Source organism: Lissotriton vulgaris, chromosome 2_1 (assembly GCF_964263255.1).
Source record: "Lissotriton vulgaris chromosome 2_1, aLisVul1.2, whole genome shotgun sequence".
In the NCBI taxonomy this organism is placed as follows: domain Eukaryota; kingdom Metazoa; phylum Chordata; class Amphibia; order Caudata; family Salamandridae; genus Lissotriton; species Lissotriton vulgaris.
Genome location: NC_141687.1, coordinates 2,112,220,086 through 2,112,244,149, shown reverse-complemented (window position 1 = coordinate 2,112,244,149; position 24,064 = coordinate 2,112,220,086). Strand labels below are relative to the sequence as shown.

The following is a 24,064-nucleotide window of genomic DNA, read 5'->3' as shown; positions in this document are numbered from 1 at the left end:
GTGGGGACCCTGTGTACCCGATGCTAAACATTGCAGTAAGTCCCTCTTGGGTCACGTGGTGCGTAGCCAACTTTCAATAAATTGGGTGGAGGTATTGCCTTCACTATTTTCGGGCAAGCCAATTGTTCTTATATTGTTCCTTCGTGCACGCACTTCAATGTCTTCTGCTGGATTTTGCAGCTCCTTTACCTGTTGTTGAAGGCAGGTAACCACCTATGTTTGTTCCTTGCATCACGGAGTCATAACGGATAGCCCCGTCAAGTGGAGTTGGACTTTCTTCAATAACTTCTTGTGGTCGGCCCTCAAGAGGCTGATATCAGTAATGAGGGTGCCCAGGTCTTTCTCCTGTACCATCTGGGACTCCCTAATTTCCTTTAAGATAACATCTATCCTATCAGGAAGGGGGAATTCAGCATACGGGGTACAACATTGTATTTAGCCATAACGGAAGAGCCTTCCATTGAGCTGGTGTGCGTTCTTCCTGAGGGGCCATGATCCGCCTGCTTCCCTGTGGTGCGGCCCATTTTGTATTGGTGTGTCGGTTAAGGTGTTTCTTCTACCAGGCACATAGAAGCCTCAGTTAGGTGCTGGAGGAAATGCAGGGGGTTTCCCTGGCAGCCCCTATGCCTCAGTGTAGTCTCAGCAGCAACACCACACTACCTGGGTGATTATTGTCCAGTGATTGGATCAGAGAGATTGTGCCTCAGCTCTCCCGTAGCCCAGGCAGGTCCATCAGCCGGCCACTGGTCCGCACCACCCCAGGCCTCTCAATAATCTAAAGAGTTGCGTGGTACAGTCTTCCCTTACATTGGGGGTTCCAGGGTCTCCGAGGGTGAGGGGCGACATGACATCCAATACTTATCCTTCATGTCTCCTGTTCAGGAGGCGAGCCCCGAAAGCTGCCTGCCAGCAGTTGGGGCTGCCCAACCGTGCAGGGAGTTTTTGGTCACCTAGTGTTCCATCTGGTGTCTATGACCACCGTGGCCCCCGCTCACCATATGCGCCATGTTCAAGCTTGCCAGGCTGGCCTTCTAATGATGCATCTGATTCTGCAGGCCACAGCAGGAGCAGGCAGTGGATCCAGGGGGCAACCCCCCATGCTGTCTACACCCGGGACCACCGGGTCTGTTCTTGTGGTTCCTTGCAGGATGGCAGTGTTCAGCGGGGGGCGCTCCTTCTCACGCCCTCACTGGTGTGCCTGCTCCAGCCTGTCATCAAGCCCGCTCCACAGGCCCAACCTACGGGCAACTCCAGCATGTCCGTCCCCACGTCGGGAGCCCAACAGGCAGCCGGGATCAGTCTCGGCAGTCCACTGCAGAGCCGGTAGCAGATGACTCAACTGAGGCACCAGAGAGATACAGAGAGCCCAGAAGGTCCATTAACTCAGCCAGCACCATCAGACGTCAACAGCCAGGCTTTACCTCCAGGCAGATCCGTCGGGAGACCCCCGGTAATGCCATCCACTCACCCAGGTATCCAGTAGGTAGTAGTGGACAGCCCCCTGAGCCCGCGGCACAATCAGCAGTGGGTAACTCGATTTGGATGCTGGCCAGACCCGGAGAGCCCACCAGGTCCCTCCTACTTCATCTCCACCAGGTGTGAGCAGCAGCCCCACCTCAGCAGACCAGCGCCGACCGAGCACAATCTGTATCAGTGCCTCCGATCAGGCCCTTGTGGCAGCCATCGCTAGGCAGCAGCCAGTCCAGAAGCACAATCAGAGGTGAAGGGTAGGGTGGTAACTGGGGATTCTGAAAGTTTATCGGCCCAGGCCTGGGAGCAGCACTCCTAGATTTCCACCATCTTCAGTGGCTGGCCACGCCCCCCGAAATGGCCATTTCTAGGGTGCTTTCCCTCGACTTTTTGCTTTTGTCCTTCTCATTTTTTTGCTGATCTATGTTCTAGCCTTACGAGTTAGAGCACTTGGGCACTGTCATTCAGTCCCAAAGCACTGTGCTGGTCATATACATACTGGTGATTGGTGTACATATGATATCTGATTTGAGTTAGCTGTAAGTCCCTTGTCCAGGGGTAAGACATATACCTAGGGCTCAACTAGTAACTCAAATGCTCCTCCATAGGCCTGCAACACTGGTTGTGCCACCTACAGAGGCAGCTCTTCAAGTGTGCCACAGGTTTGCCATGATGTGGCCTGTGTGTGCAGGTTATTGTTATCGGCTTGGCATTTAAAACGCTATTTGCCAAGGTTCTACATGTCTCTCAGTATATCAAAATACTCCCTGGGGACATAGTGTGGTGTTGTGTGTGCTGCATGCACTGATAGTGAATGGCACAGAATGGTGTTTTCAGTACGGTAGGGACTGCTTCTCATATTGGATTGACATGAGAGATCAATGGAAAGGCTATTTAGCTGTGTTTACTACATGCGGCAGAGTGGCAGTTTAGTATTTGATATAGATAAGCTAGTAATAGCGAATCCTCTCCGGTGGTGAGAGCGGATTCAACATTACTATTGTAGAAATACCACTTTGGGAAAGAGGGTATTTCTGTGCTCATGGCTCTGTGTGCCTGTCAGCCTGTCTCCAATCCACAGCTAGGTGCTGGGGGACAGATACATCTGTGCATTCCTGATAAGTCAGTCATAAACTAGGGGCTCAAGGGTAACTCTGAGGAGATTTCCTGGGTTGAGTAGGTGAAATTGGAACGTGTATTCCAAGGGGCATGGTCTCAGCCCCACTAAAGATATTGATCAAGCCTCCTGGGGTAGCATGTCAGACAGGACAACAGTTTGAGAGGGCTCGTACATTTCAAAGGTGGCCCTGACAGCTGTGACAGGATTGCGGTATAGCACCACCACCCATTTCCGGAATTGAGGGCTGAAACCAAATTTCCACAAAGTCTGGTCCAGAAAAGGCCAGAGGACAGAGTTGAACACCTTTTAAGCGTCCATGGAGTGAAAGACATGCAGTGTCTCACAGGTCTGCATGGTTGTGAGCCAATTGAGCGCCCTTCGTAGATTGAGCCGCGTCGACCTGCCCGACGTAAATCCCAACTGATCACAGTGAATTAGTAGAGAGATGACTTCCAAGAGTTCTGTGGCTTAAATATTTCTAGCGGTTTAGACTCCAAATGTAGTAAAAGATTGAGCGTTAAGATTCACATCTAGACTTAGGTTTCCCCTCTGTGGGAAATACAATGATGGTGGCCTTCCAGGGATCTTGGGGAAGTTCCCCATCTCTCCCATTTCTTGGAACAGGCCCAGCAGATGGGGTCCCAACTAGTTCATGTATCTCTTATCAAATTCAGCGGGAATGCCTATGGGTCCCGGTGTTTTCCATGAGTGCAGTCCAGCTATAGCGGCTGGTATCTCATTTAACGTCAGTTCTTCCTCCAGGGACTCCCTCATAGCAGCATCTAGTCCGGGGATAGGAACTGACTCCAGTTACTGCGCTATGTTGTCAGAGTCATGTAACAGTCGGGCCTTGTAGAACTGCTCAAAGTAATGAGCGAACTCCCTCACTATTTGGGCATCCTTGTCATAGGTATATCCTGTGTGGTGCAAATAGCTTGCACCCATCTAGCTCTCTGTTCCCTTCTGCTAATGTGTAATGTGACTAGCATCTGCTTCTTGGCCCCTTATTGTGGCAAGTCTCGGTACTCAGCCTTAGAAGAAGATGATCAGCACTCGAGCCCAGGATTCTCTTGAGCTGCAATATCTGAGATTCCAGCTCCTTTGCTTCCTTTCTTTTCTTGTGTGCGATCAAATTTTGGGCCCTATCTTGGAGGACAGTTTTATATGCTGTTGCAGACTTATAAATCGTGGTCCATTCTCTTCTGGCCCCTTGGTCCTCCTTGATCTAATCTCTGTGGTGTCAGCACATCTGTGTCTGGTCCTTCTTCCTCTTGGTCTCCTGGTACTGATCCTTTTTGATCTGTCTACCTGGGTCTGCCACTCTTGACCCTGGTTGTCTTCATACCTCTGGTCCTCATTGGTGCACTGATGCCCTCCTATCCCTCCTTGTAGTTATTATCGAGGGACTTCTGTTCCTTGTACCCCTGGTCCTTCTTTTCCTTTGGGCACTTGTCCACTGGGACCAAATCCCACTGTTTCACATCCTCGTGATCTTTCCCACCCTGGTTCTTGTACTCCAGTCCTGTTTTTCCTGGTCCCTTTCTCCTTACCTATTTGTTCCTGGTCCCCTTTAGCATTGGTTACTCTGTTTTTTATGCATTAGATCTCTCCTGGCCTTATTCTTGTTGTCCTGGTCCTTCTTCCTCTGGTCATACTCGTCTTTCTGGTGGTCCACGTGCTGTCACTTATTCAACTACTGGTCATCATCCTCCACCTATGGCTTCCACCCCCAAGCCCCCCCCAAAGCCTTTTGTCAAGTACAGCTACCATCCCCAAAGCCTTTTGTCAAGTACAGCTTCCAAGCGTGCTTCCTACATTTATTTTTTTGATTCCAGATTTCTTTAACTGAGATAGAACTGTGAAGAACGGCTCAGTAAAGACAACCTTGCCCACTTAAAAACACCGCTTAGCATGTGTGGTGTTTACTAAAAAGGCAGTGTAGCTGAATGGAAACTCATGACATTGGACCAATAAGCATACATGCCTACAAACACCTCTGCTGGGTGAATAGTATGAAAAGGTTTATTTATTCAGCAGGCAGCTTACTAAACTAACAAGATGCATTACTCTCCTGCTTTCACTTCCCCTTTCCACAGAAGACCTGCTGCAAATTTCCTAGATCATTGTGCCTCCAAGCACTAATTGTTTACTGTAATTATGCCTCCCTGTGTGGCACAGATACAATCTATTTGTCTGCATTTAGAATTAGAATTTTTGGTGCTGCTTGTGGACTGCTGCTGTGTTGTCATGTTTGAAATACTAAGAAAGTACAACCCCTCTTTAAAAAATGCCAAAATCTGCGCAAGGTCATCCACAAGACACCCACAAAGAGCCCAACCCTCAGAAATCATCAAAAGAAGGATCAGGAACATTGTATTTGCATGAGTGAATGAAACATTTATCTTATGCTTTAAAGACTCACTCATTATTTTTTGCAGACAGCCAAATACTCCTAGACTGCAACACAAAATATCTGTATGACATATGCTGAAGCTCCTAAAACATAAGTTTGATTCCTACATTTGTTATTTGAATATTAAGATAACATAAATGTTTTTATTCAAAAATGATTTCACTGTTTTTCATCTATTAACAGCTTATCTTAATCCCAGCACTCACCTTTGTACAAACTATTGTACATTGACACAGGGGGTGCCTCTGGGTTCTACCCTGAGCCCGACCTTGTTCAATCTTCATGTGGCCCCCCTGGCAAAAATCTTGGATAAGTTTGGGATTAATGCCCTATCCTATGCTGACGACACCCAGCTTGTGGTCTCTTTGACTCAAGCTCGGTCTGACGCTGCCTCTAACTTTATGTCCTGCCTTCAAGAACTGGCTGGGTTGATGGCAAATAATTGTTTGAAGCTGAATGGTACCAAGACCGAGGTATTGGTGATAGGGAAGGCTCCGTCAGTTTGATCATCGGCCTGGTGGTCCCAGACGCTGGGCACTACCACTACACCGTGCGAACAAGCGAAGAATCTCGGGGTATGGGTGGACAATAAGTTAACTTTTGATTACCACACTAGGCGGGTGGCAGGCGCCTGTTTCGGTATCCTACGAGGTCTATGGAAGACCCTGGATACCCTTCGCATGGCATCTAGGAAGATCATGGTGCATGCCTTGGTGATTTCTCGCTTGGATTACTGCAATCTCCTGTATTTGGGTGCAACCGATAAGTGCATATGGTGATTGCAGTGTATCCAGAATGCAGCTGCAAGACTAGTTCTTATTCTACTGAGGAGAGCTTCTGCAGTAAAAGCGCTTGCTTCCCTGCACTGGCTTCCCATCAGGCAGAGAGTGAAGTTTAAGGCCATGTGTTTGAGCCACTGGATTTTACAGAAGAAGGGACCTGTGTATTTGCACGTCCTTCTCGCTCCCTATGTACCAACCAGACTGCTTAGATCAAGTGGGAGAGGATTGGTTCATATCCCCAAGATTATGAGATCAAGGATGGGCAGTCGCTCATTTCGGTATCTGGCGGCCCAGTTGTGGAACACTCTCCCTCAGAGTCTCTGACTAGGGGGAATCTGAATCAATTTTTCGGAAAGGTCTGAAGACCCATCTGTTTCCTGTGGTCTAATCTGTTCTGCTACCAGGCTACTCTAGATGCTGCTCTCTTTCTTAGCTGCTACCTCAGCGCGGCGACACACTGGGTTAGTGTAACCAGGCGCTTTATAAATATAATTATTATTTATTATTATTTATATATTGCACTTACTTTCACATGCTTCAATACTGTTGCATCCTCATTAGAAGATGGCTACCACCATGCCATTACCCACTGGCAAAATAAAGACCTCCTTCATACTATTTATCTGGCTGTAGGTCAAATTACGCATCATCTCTACTATTTTGCCAGCTGCTGGCCAAACACCAGAGATTATATACTATTTTTCCATCCGCTGGGTAAATAGCAGAGTTAAGTCCTGTTTAGCTGGCAGCCTTGTAAATAGTGACAAACATTCCAAATAGTGATATGCCCTATAATGGGTAGGCAGTACTATAGCTTTGTAAGCCTGACACTGTTCCCAAGGTTCCGTTTATAGCCTAAACTCCACACATAAAAAAACATTTCCAATGCATATGATGTATATGCAGCTATTACGAATGTAACCTCACCTCCCTGTATCAGGAAGCCGCAATTCTCAAGCTGTTGTGTGACTACCTCTCAGTTATTTGGTCCTATTATGACAGGAGCTGCCATTTTAATTAGAAAACAATTTAAAAATTGTGTTTGAATCAAAAGAGGGAAAACCCACAGATGGGGACTAACCTTTTAAAAGTCAGGCTTGAAAAACCTACAGAAACAGATGCTCCATTATCTCAATAGGAGGTAACTGCGATTTCCACAAACATCTTCATATAACCGTAATGATGTTTCTCTTCTGTGTGCCTATTGAAAGACTACTCAAGGGTCCAAACAAAACCCATTGTCATACATTGGACCCATGTTACATCAACTAAGTCAATAAGCATAATTTCAATAGGTGTTTCAAACCAGTCTATAGGGAGCTACCAGTAGCTCGGAATTAATTTTTAAATATGCACTGGGTCACATTTTCCTTTTAAAGTTAAGGGAAGGCTGGGTTTATTTTACATTCTTGTCATCAGACTGCAGATAGCAGTGCCTGATAATGAGCAGTGCTCAGTCATATTCAAAACCCAGGTTGGGGCATGGAGGTGAAGCACTGTGGTTTGACTCTTACACAAAAGTCCTTGTCAACTCAATAGTGGATCGTTAGAACAAAATTATGTTTATGAATGCTTTTAAATGTTAGAAAATGCAAATGAAAAGTTACCTTAATGATTAAGTTAACTCTCCATTTTCATTTTCTCCCATTTCAAAGTGTTGTATTTACAAACAGCAGGACTCTTTCTCCCAGTGGCCAGCAGAATCTGTGGCGTATTTATACTGTATTGTTTTTCAAATAGGAGACATTTAAAGTGAACAAGCCTTAGGGTCTGATTTGGATCTCAGCGGCCGGATTACTCCGTCACAACAGTGATGGATATCCCGTCCGCCAAAATATAAATTCTGTAGGACATAAAGGGATTTATATTTCGGTGGACAGGATATCCGTCACCGTTGTGATGGAGTAATCCATCCACGAGATCTAAATCAGATCCGTAATGTTTTTCTCTACTTCCAATTAAGCTGATTACTTCTTAATGTTTTATGAAGCATGTTTGTTGATTTTAAATTCCTTCCATTTAAACAAATGGCGGTATTTTTCTGTTAGAAATATGGAACTGTGTCTGCAGGCCACTGGAAGTAGGTTGTCTGTGACACTTGGAAATGGAAGAAAATGTAAAAGATGAGTTTTATGGAATCCATATAAACATAAAGTTAACTCTCCAGTTTAGTTTTCTCCCATTTAAGAGTGCACACAGCTGGCATCTTTCTCCCAGTGGGTGGTAAACATTGAGCTATATTTGTAACCGAAAAATACAGCCATTATTTTTATGTGGGAGAAATTTGATGTGCAGAAAAATGTTCATATTATGAACATTCTTGCAGAAAATGTTTCTACACTTGAAATTTCTCCCATTTAATGGTTGCAACACATGGAGAAAGGAATTTCTTGTGCTGCAAGAACATATGACACAGGCTCTCAGTCACCCATTCCCATATCTCCAGGGCTACTGGAATAATGTAATTGTTTGACTGCAGCGATTTTCGCATAATTATAGATTTGCACATAATCCATCATCTGCTGTATAATCTGCAGATGATGGATATTAACAAAAACGTGTTTCAGGCTCAAATGGTTCAAAATATACTACAACACAGCGACCCGTGTTGTTGCATGGTATAGGCCCTCTACAAAGGTTGACTGGCCCCCTTTTATTAGCTTATTGCTTCATTTGGGTGTTAAGCATCAAGTGGACCTGCATATATCCCATTCATACGCACTCATGTTCCTACATCACAGCCCATCATGCTCTTAGAGACACACAAGGTAGCCCTGTCATAGCGCACCTAGTCAAAGTATTTTGTTCATATCATAGTATCTGGCTCTATGAACATTAGGTTTAAAGACAATAAAGCTGGGTGTGTGGGTGTTTGGTAACAATGCACAAGTAGCTCAAAATTATTTTCACTGATCAGAAGCAGCTCTACCTTCAGAAAAGGTTGACACCCCTATTATACAAAGTCCGACTTTCCCGCCCATGGATGCCTAAACTTAGTTCAGTGCACCAATGCTTGAACATGAAAATCCAGTTGTATCTGACAATCTCACTGAACTCTATACTTGATGTGATGTCAGTGTTTTCTAGGTAACTTACAGTCCTGAAAAGATTACAGGGATGCAGTGGTAATTCAATCCCATTTCCAATATTCAGAATATCACACAAGCACTGCACTAAGAGGCATTTATAGTTAAAAAGTGTTTATTTTAACATTCTAATTCTTTTGATTAGCACATGAACATTAATAACACATATTATGATTAATACAGCACTGAGGCATCTGACCAAAAATGAGAATAATATGAAAATGTCCAATTTAGCAAGAAATGTCTCAATCTAGCAACCTAAGGCCCTAACACCCACTTTTATACGCTACACTATGAGAACATGGAGTAGATTAAGTTGCTTCTAGAATTTCTTGAGACATGCCGTACTGCATACCAAAGTGCTGAAATTATCAGGAGGGCTGGAGGTGAATATTCTTTCGAAAGAAAAACACACAGCTGTGGAGCTCAGTTATTTTCCTCTTGGCATTGTATCATTCATCATGGAACTGGAGGCTGCGGCAGCACGTTAATTTGGCAGGTTCAATTGGAAGAATCTTGGACAGAATCTGGCGCGATAATTTAGGTCGACGACCTCTCTGATTTGATCGTGATTTCAGAGGGTTTTTATAGTAAATCAACCCTTCTTATCTTTCTAATGGAATGTATTGACATAACCACACATCAAATAGATGTACTAATGAGGTAAACAATCCATCGACTCAATATAGACTACACTATTTGTGTTGTAGCTGTTATTTGACCTTGAAAAACGAGGGACTTCATTTGTGTCAGTATTGGGAGGGTTTACCAACGTTTGTACATTATGGTCAGAAAGATGTGACCCATTTACGGGTGAAATGGGTATGACTGAAGATTTTCCACAGGAACGTGAAGATAGCGTGTTTCAATAATCTAGGAAGTAAAAGGTTGCCATTTTCTAGTGAGGCCTTAGACAAAATGGAGTCCTAATAAGGGACAAAATGAAGTCAGGCCATAGGGACTACACCACAGTAACGAAAAAAATGACAAGGCACACCAGACCCAGGGCACCATTTCTTAGACATTCAGATCCTTTATGTTGCATTCCAGCGTACGAGATCACATTAGTTGAAGCTTCTGTACAATCAACTGTAGTGTGCATGACTGTCACGGTCTAGTGTGTATTATTCAGTAGCCAAGTGCCCAAAACAACAGGTGTGATGTTGCACTTGATTACTCAAAATATTAGTCTTTCTAGGTCAAAACAATTTATATATTCAGGACGTGAACATCCTCACCCACATAAATGGCATGCTTGATACTCTGGGTTTGGTTTGCTCTTGTTTGGGTGGTAACAGAAAACCTGTTCCTGGGCCCAAGTTATGAAGGCTTTTAATGAAGATATTCAGTTTTATCTGCATTTAATAGAAGTAGCTGCAAAACTGGGGCCCGTCTGTCCATTAATCCAGGTGACTGAATGTGAACTATAAATTCCTTTCTGAGAGTTCCCTGCTGTGAGGTTAAAAACACAATAAAACATTATGGGTCACTGTTCTCCCTTTTAGCCCCAACATCCTGGTCAACATGTTTCTGCCTAACCTTTGCCCAAAAAGGGTCAATGGCATTTGTCAGGATTAACTAAGCAGAAATGTCTGGAGCCTAATTTACCCCATTCATTAACTAAACCTATATTTGTGTATGGAGAAGGTTGTGCATGTTAGAAAAAGATCAAATATAAAAGTTTAGTCAATCATTCATTTTTCGACCCCAAAAAATAGCATATAGCCATAAGATTAAATATGTATTTAGGTATATTACATTAATATTCAACTGACACCAAGTGAGTATGCTCATTGAACGCTATGCTTTTATACTGCAAGTGTTGAGTGAATGAGAAAAGCATAAAAGAGAAAGAGGCAAACAGTGTGAAGGATTCTTACACTCAATAGTAGATGTAGATGTAGAGTCCATTTATAACGCGCTAGCAATCGCTCCAAGGAGCATCAATAGTCTGCTAAAGGACCTCACAGGATGCGGGGCATAGTGACTTTCTATATGCCAAACACTTTCAAAATGAGGTAATTTGGCATATTAGTTCATAATCCTATTCATTATTAACCAACAATAATACTTCAGTCACATATTCAGTCAGGACTAAAATGTTAGGGGAACTTATTGTCAGGGGAACTCAATTCCGTTTGTAATACAGGAGTATTTACAGCCACTGCAGGATAAGAAGACAATAAGGATAGCTGTCAGAATTTATTTAATTGGGAAATAAGTGTATGTGACTTTTTTCACAAGTGCATCTTTGAACAGGTTTCAGGAAATAAAGTTATGGGTTACTCTGTATAGCAGATCATTATTTTTTTGTTGGAAGACAGCATGAAGAAATATCTTTGAGAAATAAGAAAATACATGCAGTTTTTTTTATTTTTATGAAGTAGTACATTCTATATAACTACAATGAATACAAAGACAGAATTCAATTTGATGGTTTATTTCAGACTCTTCAAATTAAGTCATATACAATATCAGAGGTAGAAAATTCCCTTTTTCAGATTTGCATATTATAAAATAGCCATAAATGTGGTCTCTTTTTTTGAAAATGTAATACACTAACCTATCCTAAACAACAAAAAAATTTTTTGACAAAGGGGATACAATATTGTAAGTAGAGTATACAATCATCGTGCTATGTAAAAAAACAGTCACATTTAAAAGAGTCTTATCATAGTTTCAGCAGCCTTTGAAAGATTTTAAAGAAACAGAACTAGGAATTAGAACAAGTTGCTAGGTTTTAAAATTGTTATTAAAAACGAGATTGCCGTACTCAATGGATAATCACACATTTCCAAAATGCACAAGTATTGGCAGTGTTTCCTCCACACAACATTTTTTCAGGCTAATGTTTTACTGCTATACGAAATACCGCAGTCATTAATGTCATCCCAGACTATAGACGCTTCTTTAGTGAATTAAAAACATGGCTGTTCCCCAAGTGAAATGAGTTGTAACTCAGCCAGTTGAAGGGCCTGCAAGCGCCTTGAAACCTAACGGTGATATGTGCGCTATATCAGATCTTTTGACTTTGACTTTGACTTTAATGAACTTTTTTTATCAAGAAAGAAATGCCAGACTTTAGGGAATTTTTCCAGACAAATTATAATTCGTTCTTTAATTTCGTTCAGTGCAGTACAGCTTCAGAAACTACCCAAAATGGTCATTGATAAAATATAGCTTTAAAGCCCTTCCTAAGGCTTGTGATTTTTTCTTGGGATTTCAGATTATGTGACACTAACAAAAGGATGTATTGATTAAGTGTAGCCTAGATTGGATCTTGCATTCTACAGTGCATTTTTAAAATTACTTTAAAATTGCATCTCTGCATAAAGAGTTTAAAAAAAACAGAGGTGACAGCAAACAGTAAGGTTCAATTTATCCTTAAAAACTGCATGAATCAATGTACTGTATGAATTATTGCTTATGTTTAGGGTTTTAGAAACTGAACTTGTTTTGGGCAATGGTCAAGTATTTTTTCTGTTAAAGATTTTCACTATTTCGTCTTCTCAGAATTACGGGCTAGGTATTCTGCAGTAACTAATACATTTGTATCTGTAACATATCACTAAAATAGTTTGTCAACGGTTGAATTGGCAGCAAGTGATAGAGTAGAGTTTATCGGTATAGAAGCCAGGGCCTTGAGAGTTAGTGGGTCCTGTACATTTGTAGAACAGCTGCAAATAGCCACTGTGGTCTTAAAAATTAAGGGCCAGATTTTCCCAATTTCCACAAAATATACTAATTGTATATTTACAAAAAAAATAAAAATAAGTTTAAGGGTGCTAGAATTGTTGTTTATCATGAGACTGACGGTGCAAGCTTTTTATTCCTGGAAACATCTAGCATATTCTTATGGATTCTTGACATGCATGAGCATATTGCTTACACACTTGGGGATGACTTGAGCAGACCTGCTTTAGCTCTCAACAGTTTATTGTGGACACTTAGTCAATCATAACAAAGTCTGTGTCAAAATGGATACAATAATACTGCAGATGATGGTACCGCAGGCTAGGGTAATTACCAGATACAATTTCTGTACACATTTTCACTATTGGAATAAAGAATACATAAGTAATCAGTTTTTGAACACCAATTTCTGTATGTGTTCCCGTTAATCCTCATTTATTGGAAAGATTTTGATTGCTTTTCACTGGTGAAAGGTGTCCATGGAAAAATCCAAAGGTGGGGCTTTACCACAACACTTGTAATCGTAATTTAGGCAAAAACCCATCATGTATTCCTATAATGAGGACTAAAGAGGAATAATGGTTAAGCATTTTCTTCCAACTGTAGAAGGTATTCTAATACATTTTGTTCTACTCGCCAGTCACCAATCTGAGAATTCTAGTAGTAAATACCCAAATGATGGCTTTTGTAGGCATTACAGCTTTGTGGGTAAGTACATACAACTTTTGAGCTCACAGTCTCACAAAGTTTGTCTCCAAATATTGAAATTAAAGCGTAGGCTAAATGATATCAAATGTATCAGGTGTCTTATTAAATAAGATTATTAAAATGCTTTGAATGGATGCATGTACATCTTTCTGTCGTACACCAATATTCGGATTTCATTTAGTAAATGTGAATTTATTTGCAAACTTACTCTATGGGTCTGCTATTGAAAAGGATCCAAGCAATTTCACAAGCAAACATTAAAAGGCTTTTGTATGTTAGCCACACATAATAAACTGCAGTGAGAATGCATTAACTTGCAATTTTGTTAACTTTGTAGTACAAAGTTATCAAATATTTTTCTAAAAAAGAAACTACTTCATAGGCCTTGAAGCCCAGAATGCTGATAAAATAATGATGAACCTAAACAACACTTTTCATGATGTTGATACACTCAGAAGACCCGAGTTAAAAATAGAATAGATAATTTTCTTTTGAAATTGGACTTTTGGGCAAGTTAAATAGTGACTGCAAATGTTTTACCTTCAGTTTACTTGTATTTTGCAAAAATGAAAACAAAACCAAGCTTTTCGTGAATTAAGGTGGTGTAGAAATAAAATATCCTCACCAAAGCAAACTTAGTGATTTTTTGGGGGGAAAAACAAAACATTGATCGACAGAAGCACCTGTTTAGGGGTTTGCTTTGCATGTCATTTACAGTTTGCACAATAAATGCTATACAATCAGACAGACAGCTACTTTTACCTTTTTTTCTATGTGCACCACCACAGAAGTTACATTACTTCAAAAATGAAGAGGTACGCCTTTTTTTAAAGTGATGCTTTCAGCTGTATCACTGAATGTATACATTTCACGTATTAGACTATTAATGGCTATATGGCAGACTTTCTTCTTACTCGTCCTTTAACATGCCACTGACACATAGGACTGTGACCTGTGTTTAATACATTTCTAGCAGATTTATACATCAGAAGAGCAGGCAGAATGCATTTTGCACAGGAGGTGGTGTTATAGCAGAAATTGTAAAGGTTTTTAATTGTTGTACTTATCACTGTTGAACTACTACATGAAACACTGTCCATTTCCCTATCTCCAGAAAATTCCCAAAGGGTTAGAGATAGATTTCCGAGAGTCCAAAATCAGGCTCCTAAGTTGCACCTATGTGGAGTTGCTATAGAAAGTAAGATGTATGTTCTGGATGATAGAATCTTGTGTGCTATGGCATTTACATTATTAAACTGAAAGTTGCATAAGGCATGGTTTTTCCAGTGAGCAACTGCTCCTCGGAAAAGGTGTGTGACTGGAAGAATGAGGACGGGACAGGGAGATTCGGGGAAATAGTACATGGAACAGGCTCCAAGGAAAAACATGAAACGAAGAAATAGAAGTGCTGCTACAGATATAGCAATGCAGCAGCTCAGAGAAAGCAAAAATTAATCTGAAAATTATGCGTGGCATATGTAGGCTTGGTGGGCTGGTGGTCCTTCTGTGTCAGGAATTGTATTGTTTCTATGTTTCTATTTTACCTGGTGCTATAGTGCTTTTTAATTCTCTAAACTATTGCATATTAACATTTCAAAAGCGTTGTGCTCATTGCATACACCTCCTCTGCTTTTAGCAACCTTTAACCGATTTCTACACACAATTTTGCCAAGATCTTGTCCTTCTAATAGGATATCATCCCGATAGTGTGTATCAGATGTAATGCAAATACATTGCATGTTTATTGTGGTTTAGCCTGTCACATGTTCTTCCCATTTTTCTTCACAATCATTTTTTTGTGCGAGGGTGTGTATATATGTCTGTACATTTCTTCTAACTGAAATATCCAACCCTAGTTGGCTTTGTTCAGCAGAGCTTGAAATTAATAAATATTAGTGTAATGCAGAATTTGGAAACGGTGATGGTAACGATGATAAGTTAGATGATATTCCCATGAGAAACCACATAGACTCAATAAGAAAAAAGAGAAAAGTTACTATTTAAAAAAAAAGGAAAGACAATTGGTGAGGGATGGACTAATATTTCACTTCAGTTCTGCAAATTCAGGAATATGTATGCTTCAGGAAGCAGTAAGAAGAAGGTAACTAAATTTGTCTGAGGCCAAAGTAGTTAAATTTGTACAATCTTGTAGTCCATTGCCATGCTCAGAATGAAGGGGCGTGTTTCTCTGCTGTCACCTGAGTGGTAGCTTGTGTAAACGCAAAGAAGATGCTTGATCGTGCCTTCTCCTTTCCCCTGGTCCCACTCTAGTACTTCAGGCAGCGGGGAAAGCAGAAGGACCATGGCACTGCCAAGAAAGGTAGTAAGCAGCTGCTGCTCCCAGCACTGCACAGTAGTGGCAAAGTACCTGCAGCAGATCATGGCCTTCTTTACTGTTCTTAAAACAATTTTTGTCACTTCATAGGCAGTGAAGCTGGGCACCTATTTTAAGAAAATGCATAAAAGTAAGAGTTGTCAGGCTCAGCATCTTCGCCCAGCCCTACTTGTAATGCAATCCTTCAGATCCTTGGTGTCATCCACTTCTAAAGAATATTTGCCCATTTGCAGAGACCTCTTTTTAGAGACAAACTCAAAACGCTGAATAGGTCCATTGTAAGGAACTCTCTCATGACTTACTTATATGTATATTCCATATGTGACAGACAAGGATAACTGTTCTAAAACACTGGGCCAAAGTTAAGGGGGGGGCTGAAAATTGCAGGTACATAGTTATGATTTGGCACCAGGGATGCACTCATTCGAAAAGTTGTGAGGTTTATACGTTAATACTTGACTCTAAGATGGTGGTTGACAAACATTGCTAGAAAGAGGCAAATGATTGAATATCTGGGCACTACATTGGATCTGCAGTATTTAAGTATGTAGGGAATTTATCAAACTGGTTGGCACAGACCTTATATCCTCTTTGTTGCGAGTAGAAATCCTAACAGTTCACACATTTGAATTCATTGATGAAGTTTGATTAGTGCTATAATGGCTTTTCAATGTTTCAAAACTGTCCAAAGTAGAAATCGAAGTACTGTATGCAGATATCAGACAAGTAGGAAAGGATGTAGCCTTGCGGCTAGAGCGGTCGACCTCGGACCTGGGGAACTGGGTTTCAGTCTCGGCAACCACGCTCAACATCCTGTGAGTCTGGGCAAATCACATAATCTCCCTGTGCCTCACAACATTAATTCTGTAACGAAACTGGTGCTCATGTTAAGCGCTCTGATACCCGAAGTCTCGGGTCTAGTTTGCGCTATATAAAACTCTAAAAAAATAAAAAATTTTAAGGATGTAGTTTAACAGGCATGTATCTTCAAGTTGAAATAATCCAGTAACAATCATGGGTAAAATACAGATATAAATATGCAACCAGTGGTGTTTCAAAGACCTTGTGTGTGCTCATGTAGATGTACCCAGTGTGAACTTCTGTTTTGGAATGAGGAAGGATGTTGTTGTGGGTTACTTGGTAGCACACTTCCTCAATTAAAGAAAGGGAAATTGTGCATTAGCAGACGATACATTTTACAATTATGTTATCTCTATCATGCTATCTCATGTTATACAGTGGTGTAGTAGTACTAGCAATGATAGAGAAAAATAATGTTTTGCAGCCAAATTCAGATTTACATTTGTACAGTTAGTATCTGTGATTCTATTTCCACAAAATTGATTCAAATGTAATTAATAAAATAGTATTTTGTATTCTTAACAGCTTCACACATCCATGATCCGAATATTCTCTAGTTGGAACTCATTATCAAATATTCATTTCAGTGAACAGTGTACACATAAATGTGCAATATACGTGTTTCATTTCATTACAGGGGCTTTTTAAAACTCTAAATAAACATATTTATAAATTCACATATAACCATTCTTACTACTTTACAAAGATAATTACAATGAACGTTCCCTTTTAAATTTTAGTTAACAAATAAAATTTTGAGTTAAAGTTAAGCTTACAAACACAGCATTTAGTGCTGGAATACAAGTCACTAATCTCAGGAAGGATCCACATTGTCACTACATTAACCATTTTTATAAATTATCTGTCTGATATACAGAATGTGTATTGGCTTGTCCATTCCATAAAACTGTTTATATGTTGGAAATCGAATAAATATAAGAAGTTGTCAGGGCCATCTGTAGTCAGGTACCAAATTATTTCAAGAAAAAATGAGTAAACCGATTAATATACAAAGAGCTGTTTCTTTGAAATGAAACAAGGATAATAATGTGCAAAAGTTGTTACAAATGTAGAGCACGTATGACCTCAGCATAGTAATTAACTATTTTTTCACAGACTATTTGAAACATATTAAACTATAATATGAACATTTGTATTTAATTTGTATTTCTCATAAAGATAAGGGATATATATTTTATAGATGTAAATTTTCATTGGCAGGTCTGCATATTGAAGCATACTTAGTAGAGGAACCTTTCAGCATTCTAACTTAGTCCTCTATGTATGCAGTTGAATACAAGAGACATTTTAAGGTTCATGTATTTTATTTACAGCTTTGCTTGTGAAGTACAATTCTCACAATATCAAGTACTTTCAAAGTGGGCACCAAACATAGGGCCAGATATATAGCTCTTTGTGACCTTGTTGTAATTTTGGGATGAGATGTACCAACAGGTCGCATCACAAGATGCCACTTTGCAATGGGTCCTAGAATTGCCTGCCTAATGAGTATTAACTAGTAAGGTCACTATTTTTAACCACCTACAATTGGCAACTGTTGCAGGCATGCAGACTTTCATCATGGTGCTGCTTTAATAAAAATCTTTCCTGTTGGGAAGATTTCAGGGGGAGCAGTCAGTTGTCTTGTGGACCAATGCCTACTCTTCTCTAAGATCATCCAATATAATTATTAAAGAAGAAGGTATCTACAGGGGACATTTTGCCCTTTGACAAAGACTTACCACCTCAGTTGAGGTGTCTGTAACTGTTCCTTAATTTTGCGACTTCAATAGTGGTTGCAAACCATTGACGCATATCAGTACGAATTGAAAATTGGGAGGGATACCACTTTCATGCCCCCTCCTGATTGTGATTTGGAATAAATTACAAAACCCTTTTGTGATACAGAAAGGCTTTGCCAAATCATAAAAAGGGTGTGGTCCATTTAAAAAAACATTTTGCTGTGGCAATCTGCTTCACCTTGTGAATTGTAGGGTTTGTAGCTAGAAAATGTTTTGGTTTAGCTGACTCACAGCTCTTTTTAGATAGATAAAGCATGTAGGACTTATTTACCATACTTTAAAATGGAGTATGCATAACAGATATAGGTTTGCACAATAAGGCGGGCACTGCTTGAGCATGCATTTTATTCAGAAGACAAATAATATGTATCTACCAGACCCTGCTATTTAACTGAAGTTGAAGATATGCTTCTCTACAAATGTATAAATATGTTGACCTACATGATTGAAAAAACCTCTGTAATGAAGTGAAACATGTTTTGGTGGTTTATTTTTGACTTGTTATATTGTTCAATAGAAGTGTTTAATCAATTGTATATAAAGTGACTACACTTCATGAACAGGGAGGCAAATGTGATCACAAATGTATGAAACTGTTAAAAATGGGAAAATAAATTCAATTTTAAGAATTTAAATTGGATTCAATGCTACAGAAATACATTCATGAATATGAATCAAATTCAAAGAAAATAGCAACTTGAAAAGCTGAATAAAAGTCGGGATTTTGATGTGGCAATTAATTGTACTTGCATTGTTGTAGTCATAGGGCTTAGTTACAAGCTGTCTGGAGTTAGTAGGTGTGGGAAGGGGCGATACTGAGGAAGCAGTTATTGGTTTAGGATAGTATGTCCACTCATGAATGTGAGCATTACAAGTTAGTTCCTGGATTTTGTATTCACAAATAGTTAGGACTGTGTCAGATACTGCGTGTGGATACCTGATTCTGGGGACTTTACTACGAGTATTTCCAACTGGTCTGAGAAGGTAAAAAATATCAGCAGACTTACAGTAGTTTTACTGGCTGCTGATATGGCGGTTCGGTATTCCTAAACACAGTAATTTAAGGTATTTGAATACATGACAAGTCAGAATCAGGTAGCGTGATATCCCGCCGGGGATACTCTTTAGCCACCTGATATTTGGGGACATAGTGGAGTAGTTTTACTTTTAGAATTGTAGTTGTACTTGTAGTCAGGAAGTATTGTCATGTGGTACCATTGTAGTGAGATGTTGCTTTCCTGGAAGTGTTGTGATTGTAGTGCTTTAGTACTATGGCATTCGAGTAGTAAAGGCGAAGTTATAGTGTCGCTACACAATTGTAGAATTGTAGTGGTGCCGTTGCTAAGCATTTCTAGAGTTATTCATTTGTGCTCGTGTAAAAATACAGAGTTACGTTACGACTATATACATGCAGTTGTGCAGTTGTAGTGTTGCATTAGATATCCAGCTGTAGATTTGTTCATTTGCAGAGTTGTGGAGCTATATAGTTGTAATGTTGTATAAATGCAGGAGGGCACTTGTTGAGTACTAGTGTACATAAGTTGTGCTAGATTGATATGTAGATGTGTGGCTTTACAAATTTGCATAGTCGAAGTGTTGATGCTGGCTGCAGACAAATGAAATAGTCGGGGCAGCAGAACCTGGAGGAGAGAGAAGGCCTCCTTTAGAATGTTGCAGGAGGGCATAATATGCTGCACAGGTTAATGAATATTCGTACCCTGGATTTCTGCTATAATTTCAAGTCCCTTGAGGAGTTTTGCTCAGTTGTTACTTTCAGAAAAATGCTGCCATAGGGGAAGTGAGGTGAAAATGTCAATCGAAGTTTCACTGCATGTTGTTCCTGGTTTTTGCATGCTGATGTTCTGGGTATTTGTAAAGCACATATTCACTTGCGAAGGCATCCTTCGGCTGAGCAGGTGTGTGCCTAGCCCTGCCTATGGTAGGCTAGTCAATTTAAAATATCTTGCAAAAATTCAAGAAAAGAGGAGAAGGCTAATAAAAAAAGAGGTAATTCCGAATAGTTTCGCTATTACTTCCACTGGGTATTGCCTCATGATTTTACTAACAACTCTGAATGAGGTCCCAAGTATTTTGAACAGATGACAAATGCCCCTTCTCCTTTTAATCCCACAGCAGATACACAGAGGTTCACAGAACAAGCACATGTCAACAGCGCTTTGCTTTCCTCTGCATTGCCTTTGAACAGTCAACGGCTTACCCTGGCCTTTTATGCACACTATTGCCATAGCTTGGGCAGCATGGCTAGCGCAAATCAGGAAAAAACATTTGGCGTATGCATGGGTTCCCAAATCAAATCTGTACTAAATTATCAGGCAAGCTTGATTGTGGCAGGCACAGTTTACCAATAAATCCCATTCACGGAGCGATTTGCTAAACTTTTTAGCCGACACCTCTCATTCCACTATCTCAGTCATGATCAGTGGACTACAAGGTTAAATTCCTACCCCGAAGTGAATGATTGAAAAATATTTTTTTTCATCTCTTCTAATATTTAAGCATAGTTTCTTAGTAATAACATGGGTTGTGGTTGTTTTACTCAAACGTAAGAAGGAGACTAAAACTAATTTCTGTGTATCTACCTAACACATAGAAGCAGCTTTCCGTAAAGGAGGACATGTAACATGGAAGCTACACAGCAGGTCTATGCAAAAGGCACCAATTGTCATGATGTCCAAACCTACTAAAATGTCCTTTTGTAGTGACAACATGTTGTATTTGATTCAATGCATTCGTGGTCTACAGTTATTACCTACGTCTTACTACCCTTTTGCTTCTGAGAAGAATGTAAAACTACATGAAGCGGAATTCAAATATTTAAATATTAAGTCGAGAGCCCCATTCGGCAGCTTCTAACTGGGCGCTCTCCCTGAAACCCCTCCATGGGCCCTCTCATTGTACAGTTTTCGTTTTGGGGAAGCAGTGGGCTTATACACTGTATGCATAATGTTCACGATGGGTGCCTTCAACCATATCATTTAGCATCTTATAAGCCAGTGCTGGACCAAAGCTGCAATGTGAACCTATCACCTCCCACTTTGAAATGTACCTTTCTTTTCTGATAAAGACTTTCCCTGCTTGTACTGGCAATCAGAAACAATATTTTTGTTTACTTCTACTTGTGATACTTTTTTATCATAACCTTTTCCTTTATTTGAAATGTTTACACTTTTGTAGCCTTTTTTAAGCTGGGTGATGTCCATTTTCTCACGTCCATTTGCTTGTGGAGCAAATCTGCGAGGCTGTAGATCTGTGTGGAAAATAGAATGTTGTATTCCATTCCAAACAATACCAAAGAGGGCGGCATTTTCTTTTCTAGCATTCGGTCTCCGTGGAGGCCTTCTCTTTTTTCTTGATTTCCTCTGTTGCACTTCCGCATGCCACCACTATGTTCATTACACTGCTGGCATGCCCGGGTCTATCCAGTTTGTCCATAAGTGACTTGGCTTTCCGTGAATGGCCTTGTAGACTCTTTGACCTCACTGACGGAAATGCACAAGTCCTATCTGTTTGTAACAATAGTACATTTTCTGCTTCTACTCTGTCTGTAAAAGGTGTGCATGGGTAAGAGGCACTCACACCTACTTCGCCAATGTCACTCTCATCTTCTGTGTCCGTTAACAATGGCTTCTCCTCTGCTTGAATTGCAGCTTCAGAAGAAAAGCTTGGAAATTCTGGGCAGTGCTCATTAGCAATTGTTTCCTGCTTGCTGTACTTCCACTGCCTAGCCCATTCTTTCATTGCTGAGGGACACATCTGATCCAGGATGGCATAATCAGTTGTCCAGTTGTCCACGCCACCAACCAGTTTCCCGCCTTGGGCAAATATAAAGCTTCTGGATTTAGTCATGGTTGTTTGACATGTTGCCTCAGAGGGATAATAACGCATTGCAACAGACTTTTCTAAAGGGTAGGAGATAGTGGCTTCCAACTTCGTTCTTTCCAGAGTCAGCTTGGTGTTCTGAAAGTCTGGTTCGTCAGCTTCTCTGGTCGACTGCCCATTCATAGTGATATCTGATTGGTTCGCATTTTTGGTTGTCATCTCCTCGTTGCGTGGATCGCTGGCCCTGGGAGTGGCAATTTCCAAAGAGGAATTAGGCTTAAAAATGGCCTGGGAAATTCCTAATGTAGCTTTACTGTAATCAGTTGTAGCTACAGCGCTGGCACTTGAAGGAAACCGAAGGCTACTCTGACGTGGGACCAGCTGGTTCATCTGCTCAGAACCATCCTTCTCAGACTTCATTCCAAAAGAATAAGCTTTTCGACGTAATTCTAACGCAGGAGACGTGGAGCCGGTGCTGTCATCACATGCTACCTCATCTCCCTCTACGTGGTACTTGTAGACGCTGTAGCCTTCAGAACTGTTCACACTGCTTTGTCGTAGAAGGTATGCTGTATCGCAGTCCGATAAAGCCCTTGCTCGTGCGTGCAAAAGTTCAGATTTGTCAATGCCCACCAGCTTCTCCAGAGCATTCACCATGCGACCAGAGAGCTCCTCCAGTTGAGAGAGGCGAAGGTCTACCGTTTGGAGAGAAGCTTTCATAAAATGTTCCCTCTCGTTTACCTCTTCTAGCCTCATGGACATATTTTCCACTCTGTAAAACACAATAAATGATGAAGGTTTTTTTAGCAATTGTTCAACTCATGATAGAAGGCATGAAGACACTTAGGTAGGTGGTATTTGGATTAAAAATGACACATACTATTTATAAAGGATACTTGCTCGAAATGTAATGCCTGAGAAAGGTCACTTCAAAGAGAAATGTGGACAGCACAGCAAAAGTAAAACAAAATATACTCACTGGTACATTAGTATATAGTTAGTTTAGAACTCTGGACAAATGAAATGGCCATGTAGTGTGACCAGTTCAGGAAAGCGAACAAAGCACGGTAATAGATCTTCCTGTGAAGGCCACCTTTAGCTTTCGTATCGGGCTGTGTGCTACATGTGTTCTAAATGCACCCTATCCCCCTTCAAGAAGAGGGGATAGAGAGATAGACCAATAAGAGTGAGAGAGGGTACTTGGACTAATAACACCAAACAGTGATATCTGTAGCTAAGCTCATTGAAAAAGTGGTTGAGGTAGGAAGAGTCTTGTGGGAGGTGGGCAAGATTTGGGGAAGCTAGGACAATGAAGGACAGGGGGAATGAAAAGGGGTACACAGGAATTGTTTATGTATTCATAATCATTACAAATGATGGATAGGATTAACAACCTATAATTTCATTATATTTTATTACACATTGTTACATTATTTTATTTATAATTTAAAAAGGTTATTAAGATATGGTAAATAAAAAAAAGGATTTTTAGATTTTTTTCACATTAAATTTTAGATTTTTTTCACATTACAATTATGTATAGTTTCAACTGTTATAAATAATCTCATTTAATATTATTTCTTGTGAAGTTTTATTTTAAGTCCCTACCTCCATTATTTTCTATAGAGGGGCTGCAGCAACTAGGAGAGGCAATGTTTGGTGCTGGACTTACTCCAGCTCTGGAGTACCTTTACAACTGTTTTGGACCTTTGTTGTCTGTAGTGACTTTAGAAGTGCAGTTTGTGAATGGCAATGGGCTTACTCTTTTGTGAGTGGGTGTATGTCTCTCTGTAAGCCCTCCCTAACCCCCCTTTAACCTGCTGCATACTACTCTTTTACTCCTCCTCACCTTTAGTAGTAATTATTACCTATCTATTTTCCAGCCTTTCCTCCTGTCCCTAAAACATTTACTACTAAAACATATACTTAAGTGTGCAGAGACGCTGCAGTTGAG

At 40.5% G+C, this 24,064-nt stretch overlaps 1 protein-coding gene across 1 annotated transcript in view; it reads right to left on the bottom strand.

Moving 5' to 3' along the window:
* Positions 1 to 21,603: 21,603 nt before the first annotated feature.
* Positions 21,604 to 24,064, bottom strand: part of LOC147733785 (transient receptor potential cation channel subfamily M member 1-like) — a 220,837-nt gene continuing 218,376 nt past the window's right edge. Inside the window, exon 20 of the mRNA XM_086958380.1 lies at positions 21,604 to 22,882. Coding sequence (XP_086814506.1) covers positions 21,604 to 22,882 — 1,279 coding nt within the window. The remainder of the gene's footprint in view (positions 22,883 to 24,064) is intronic.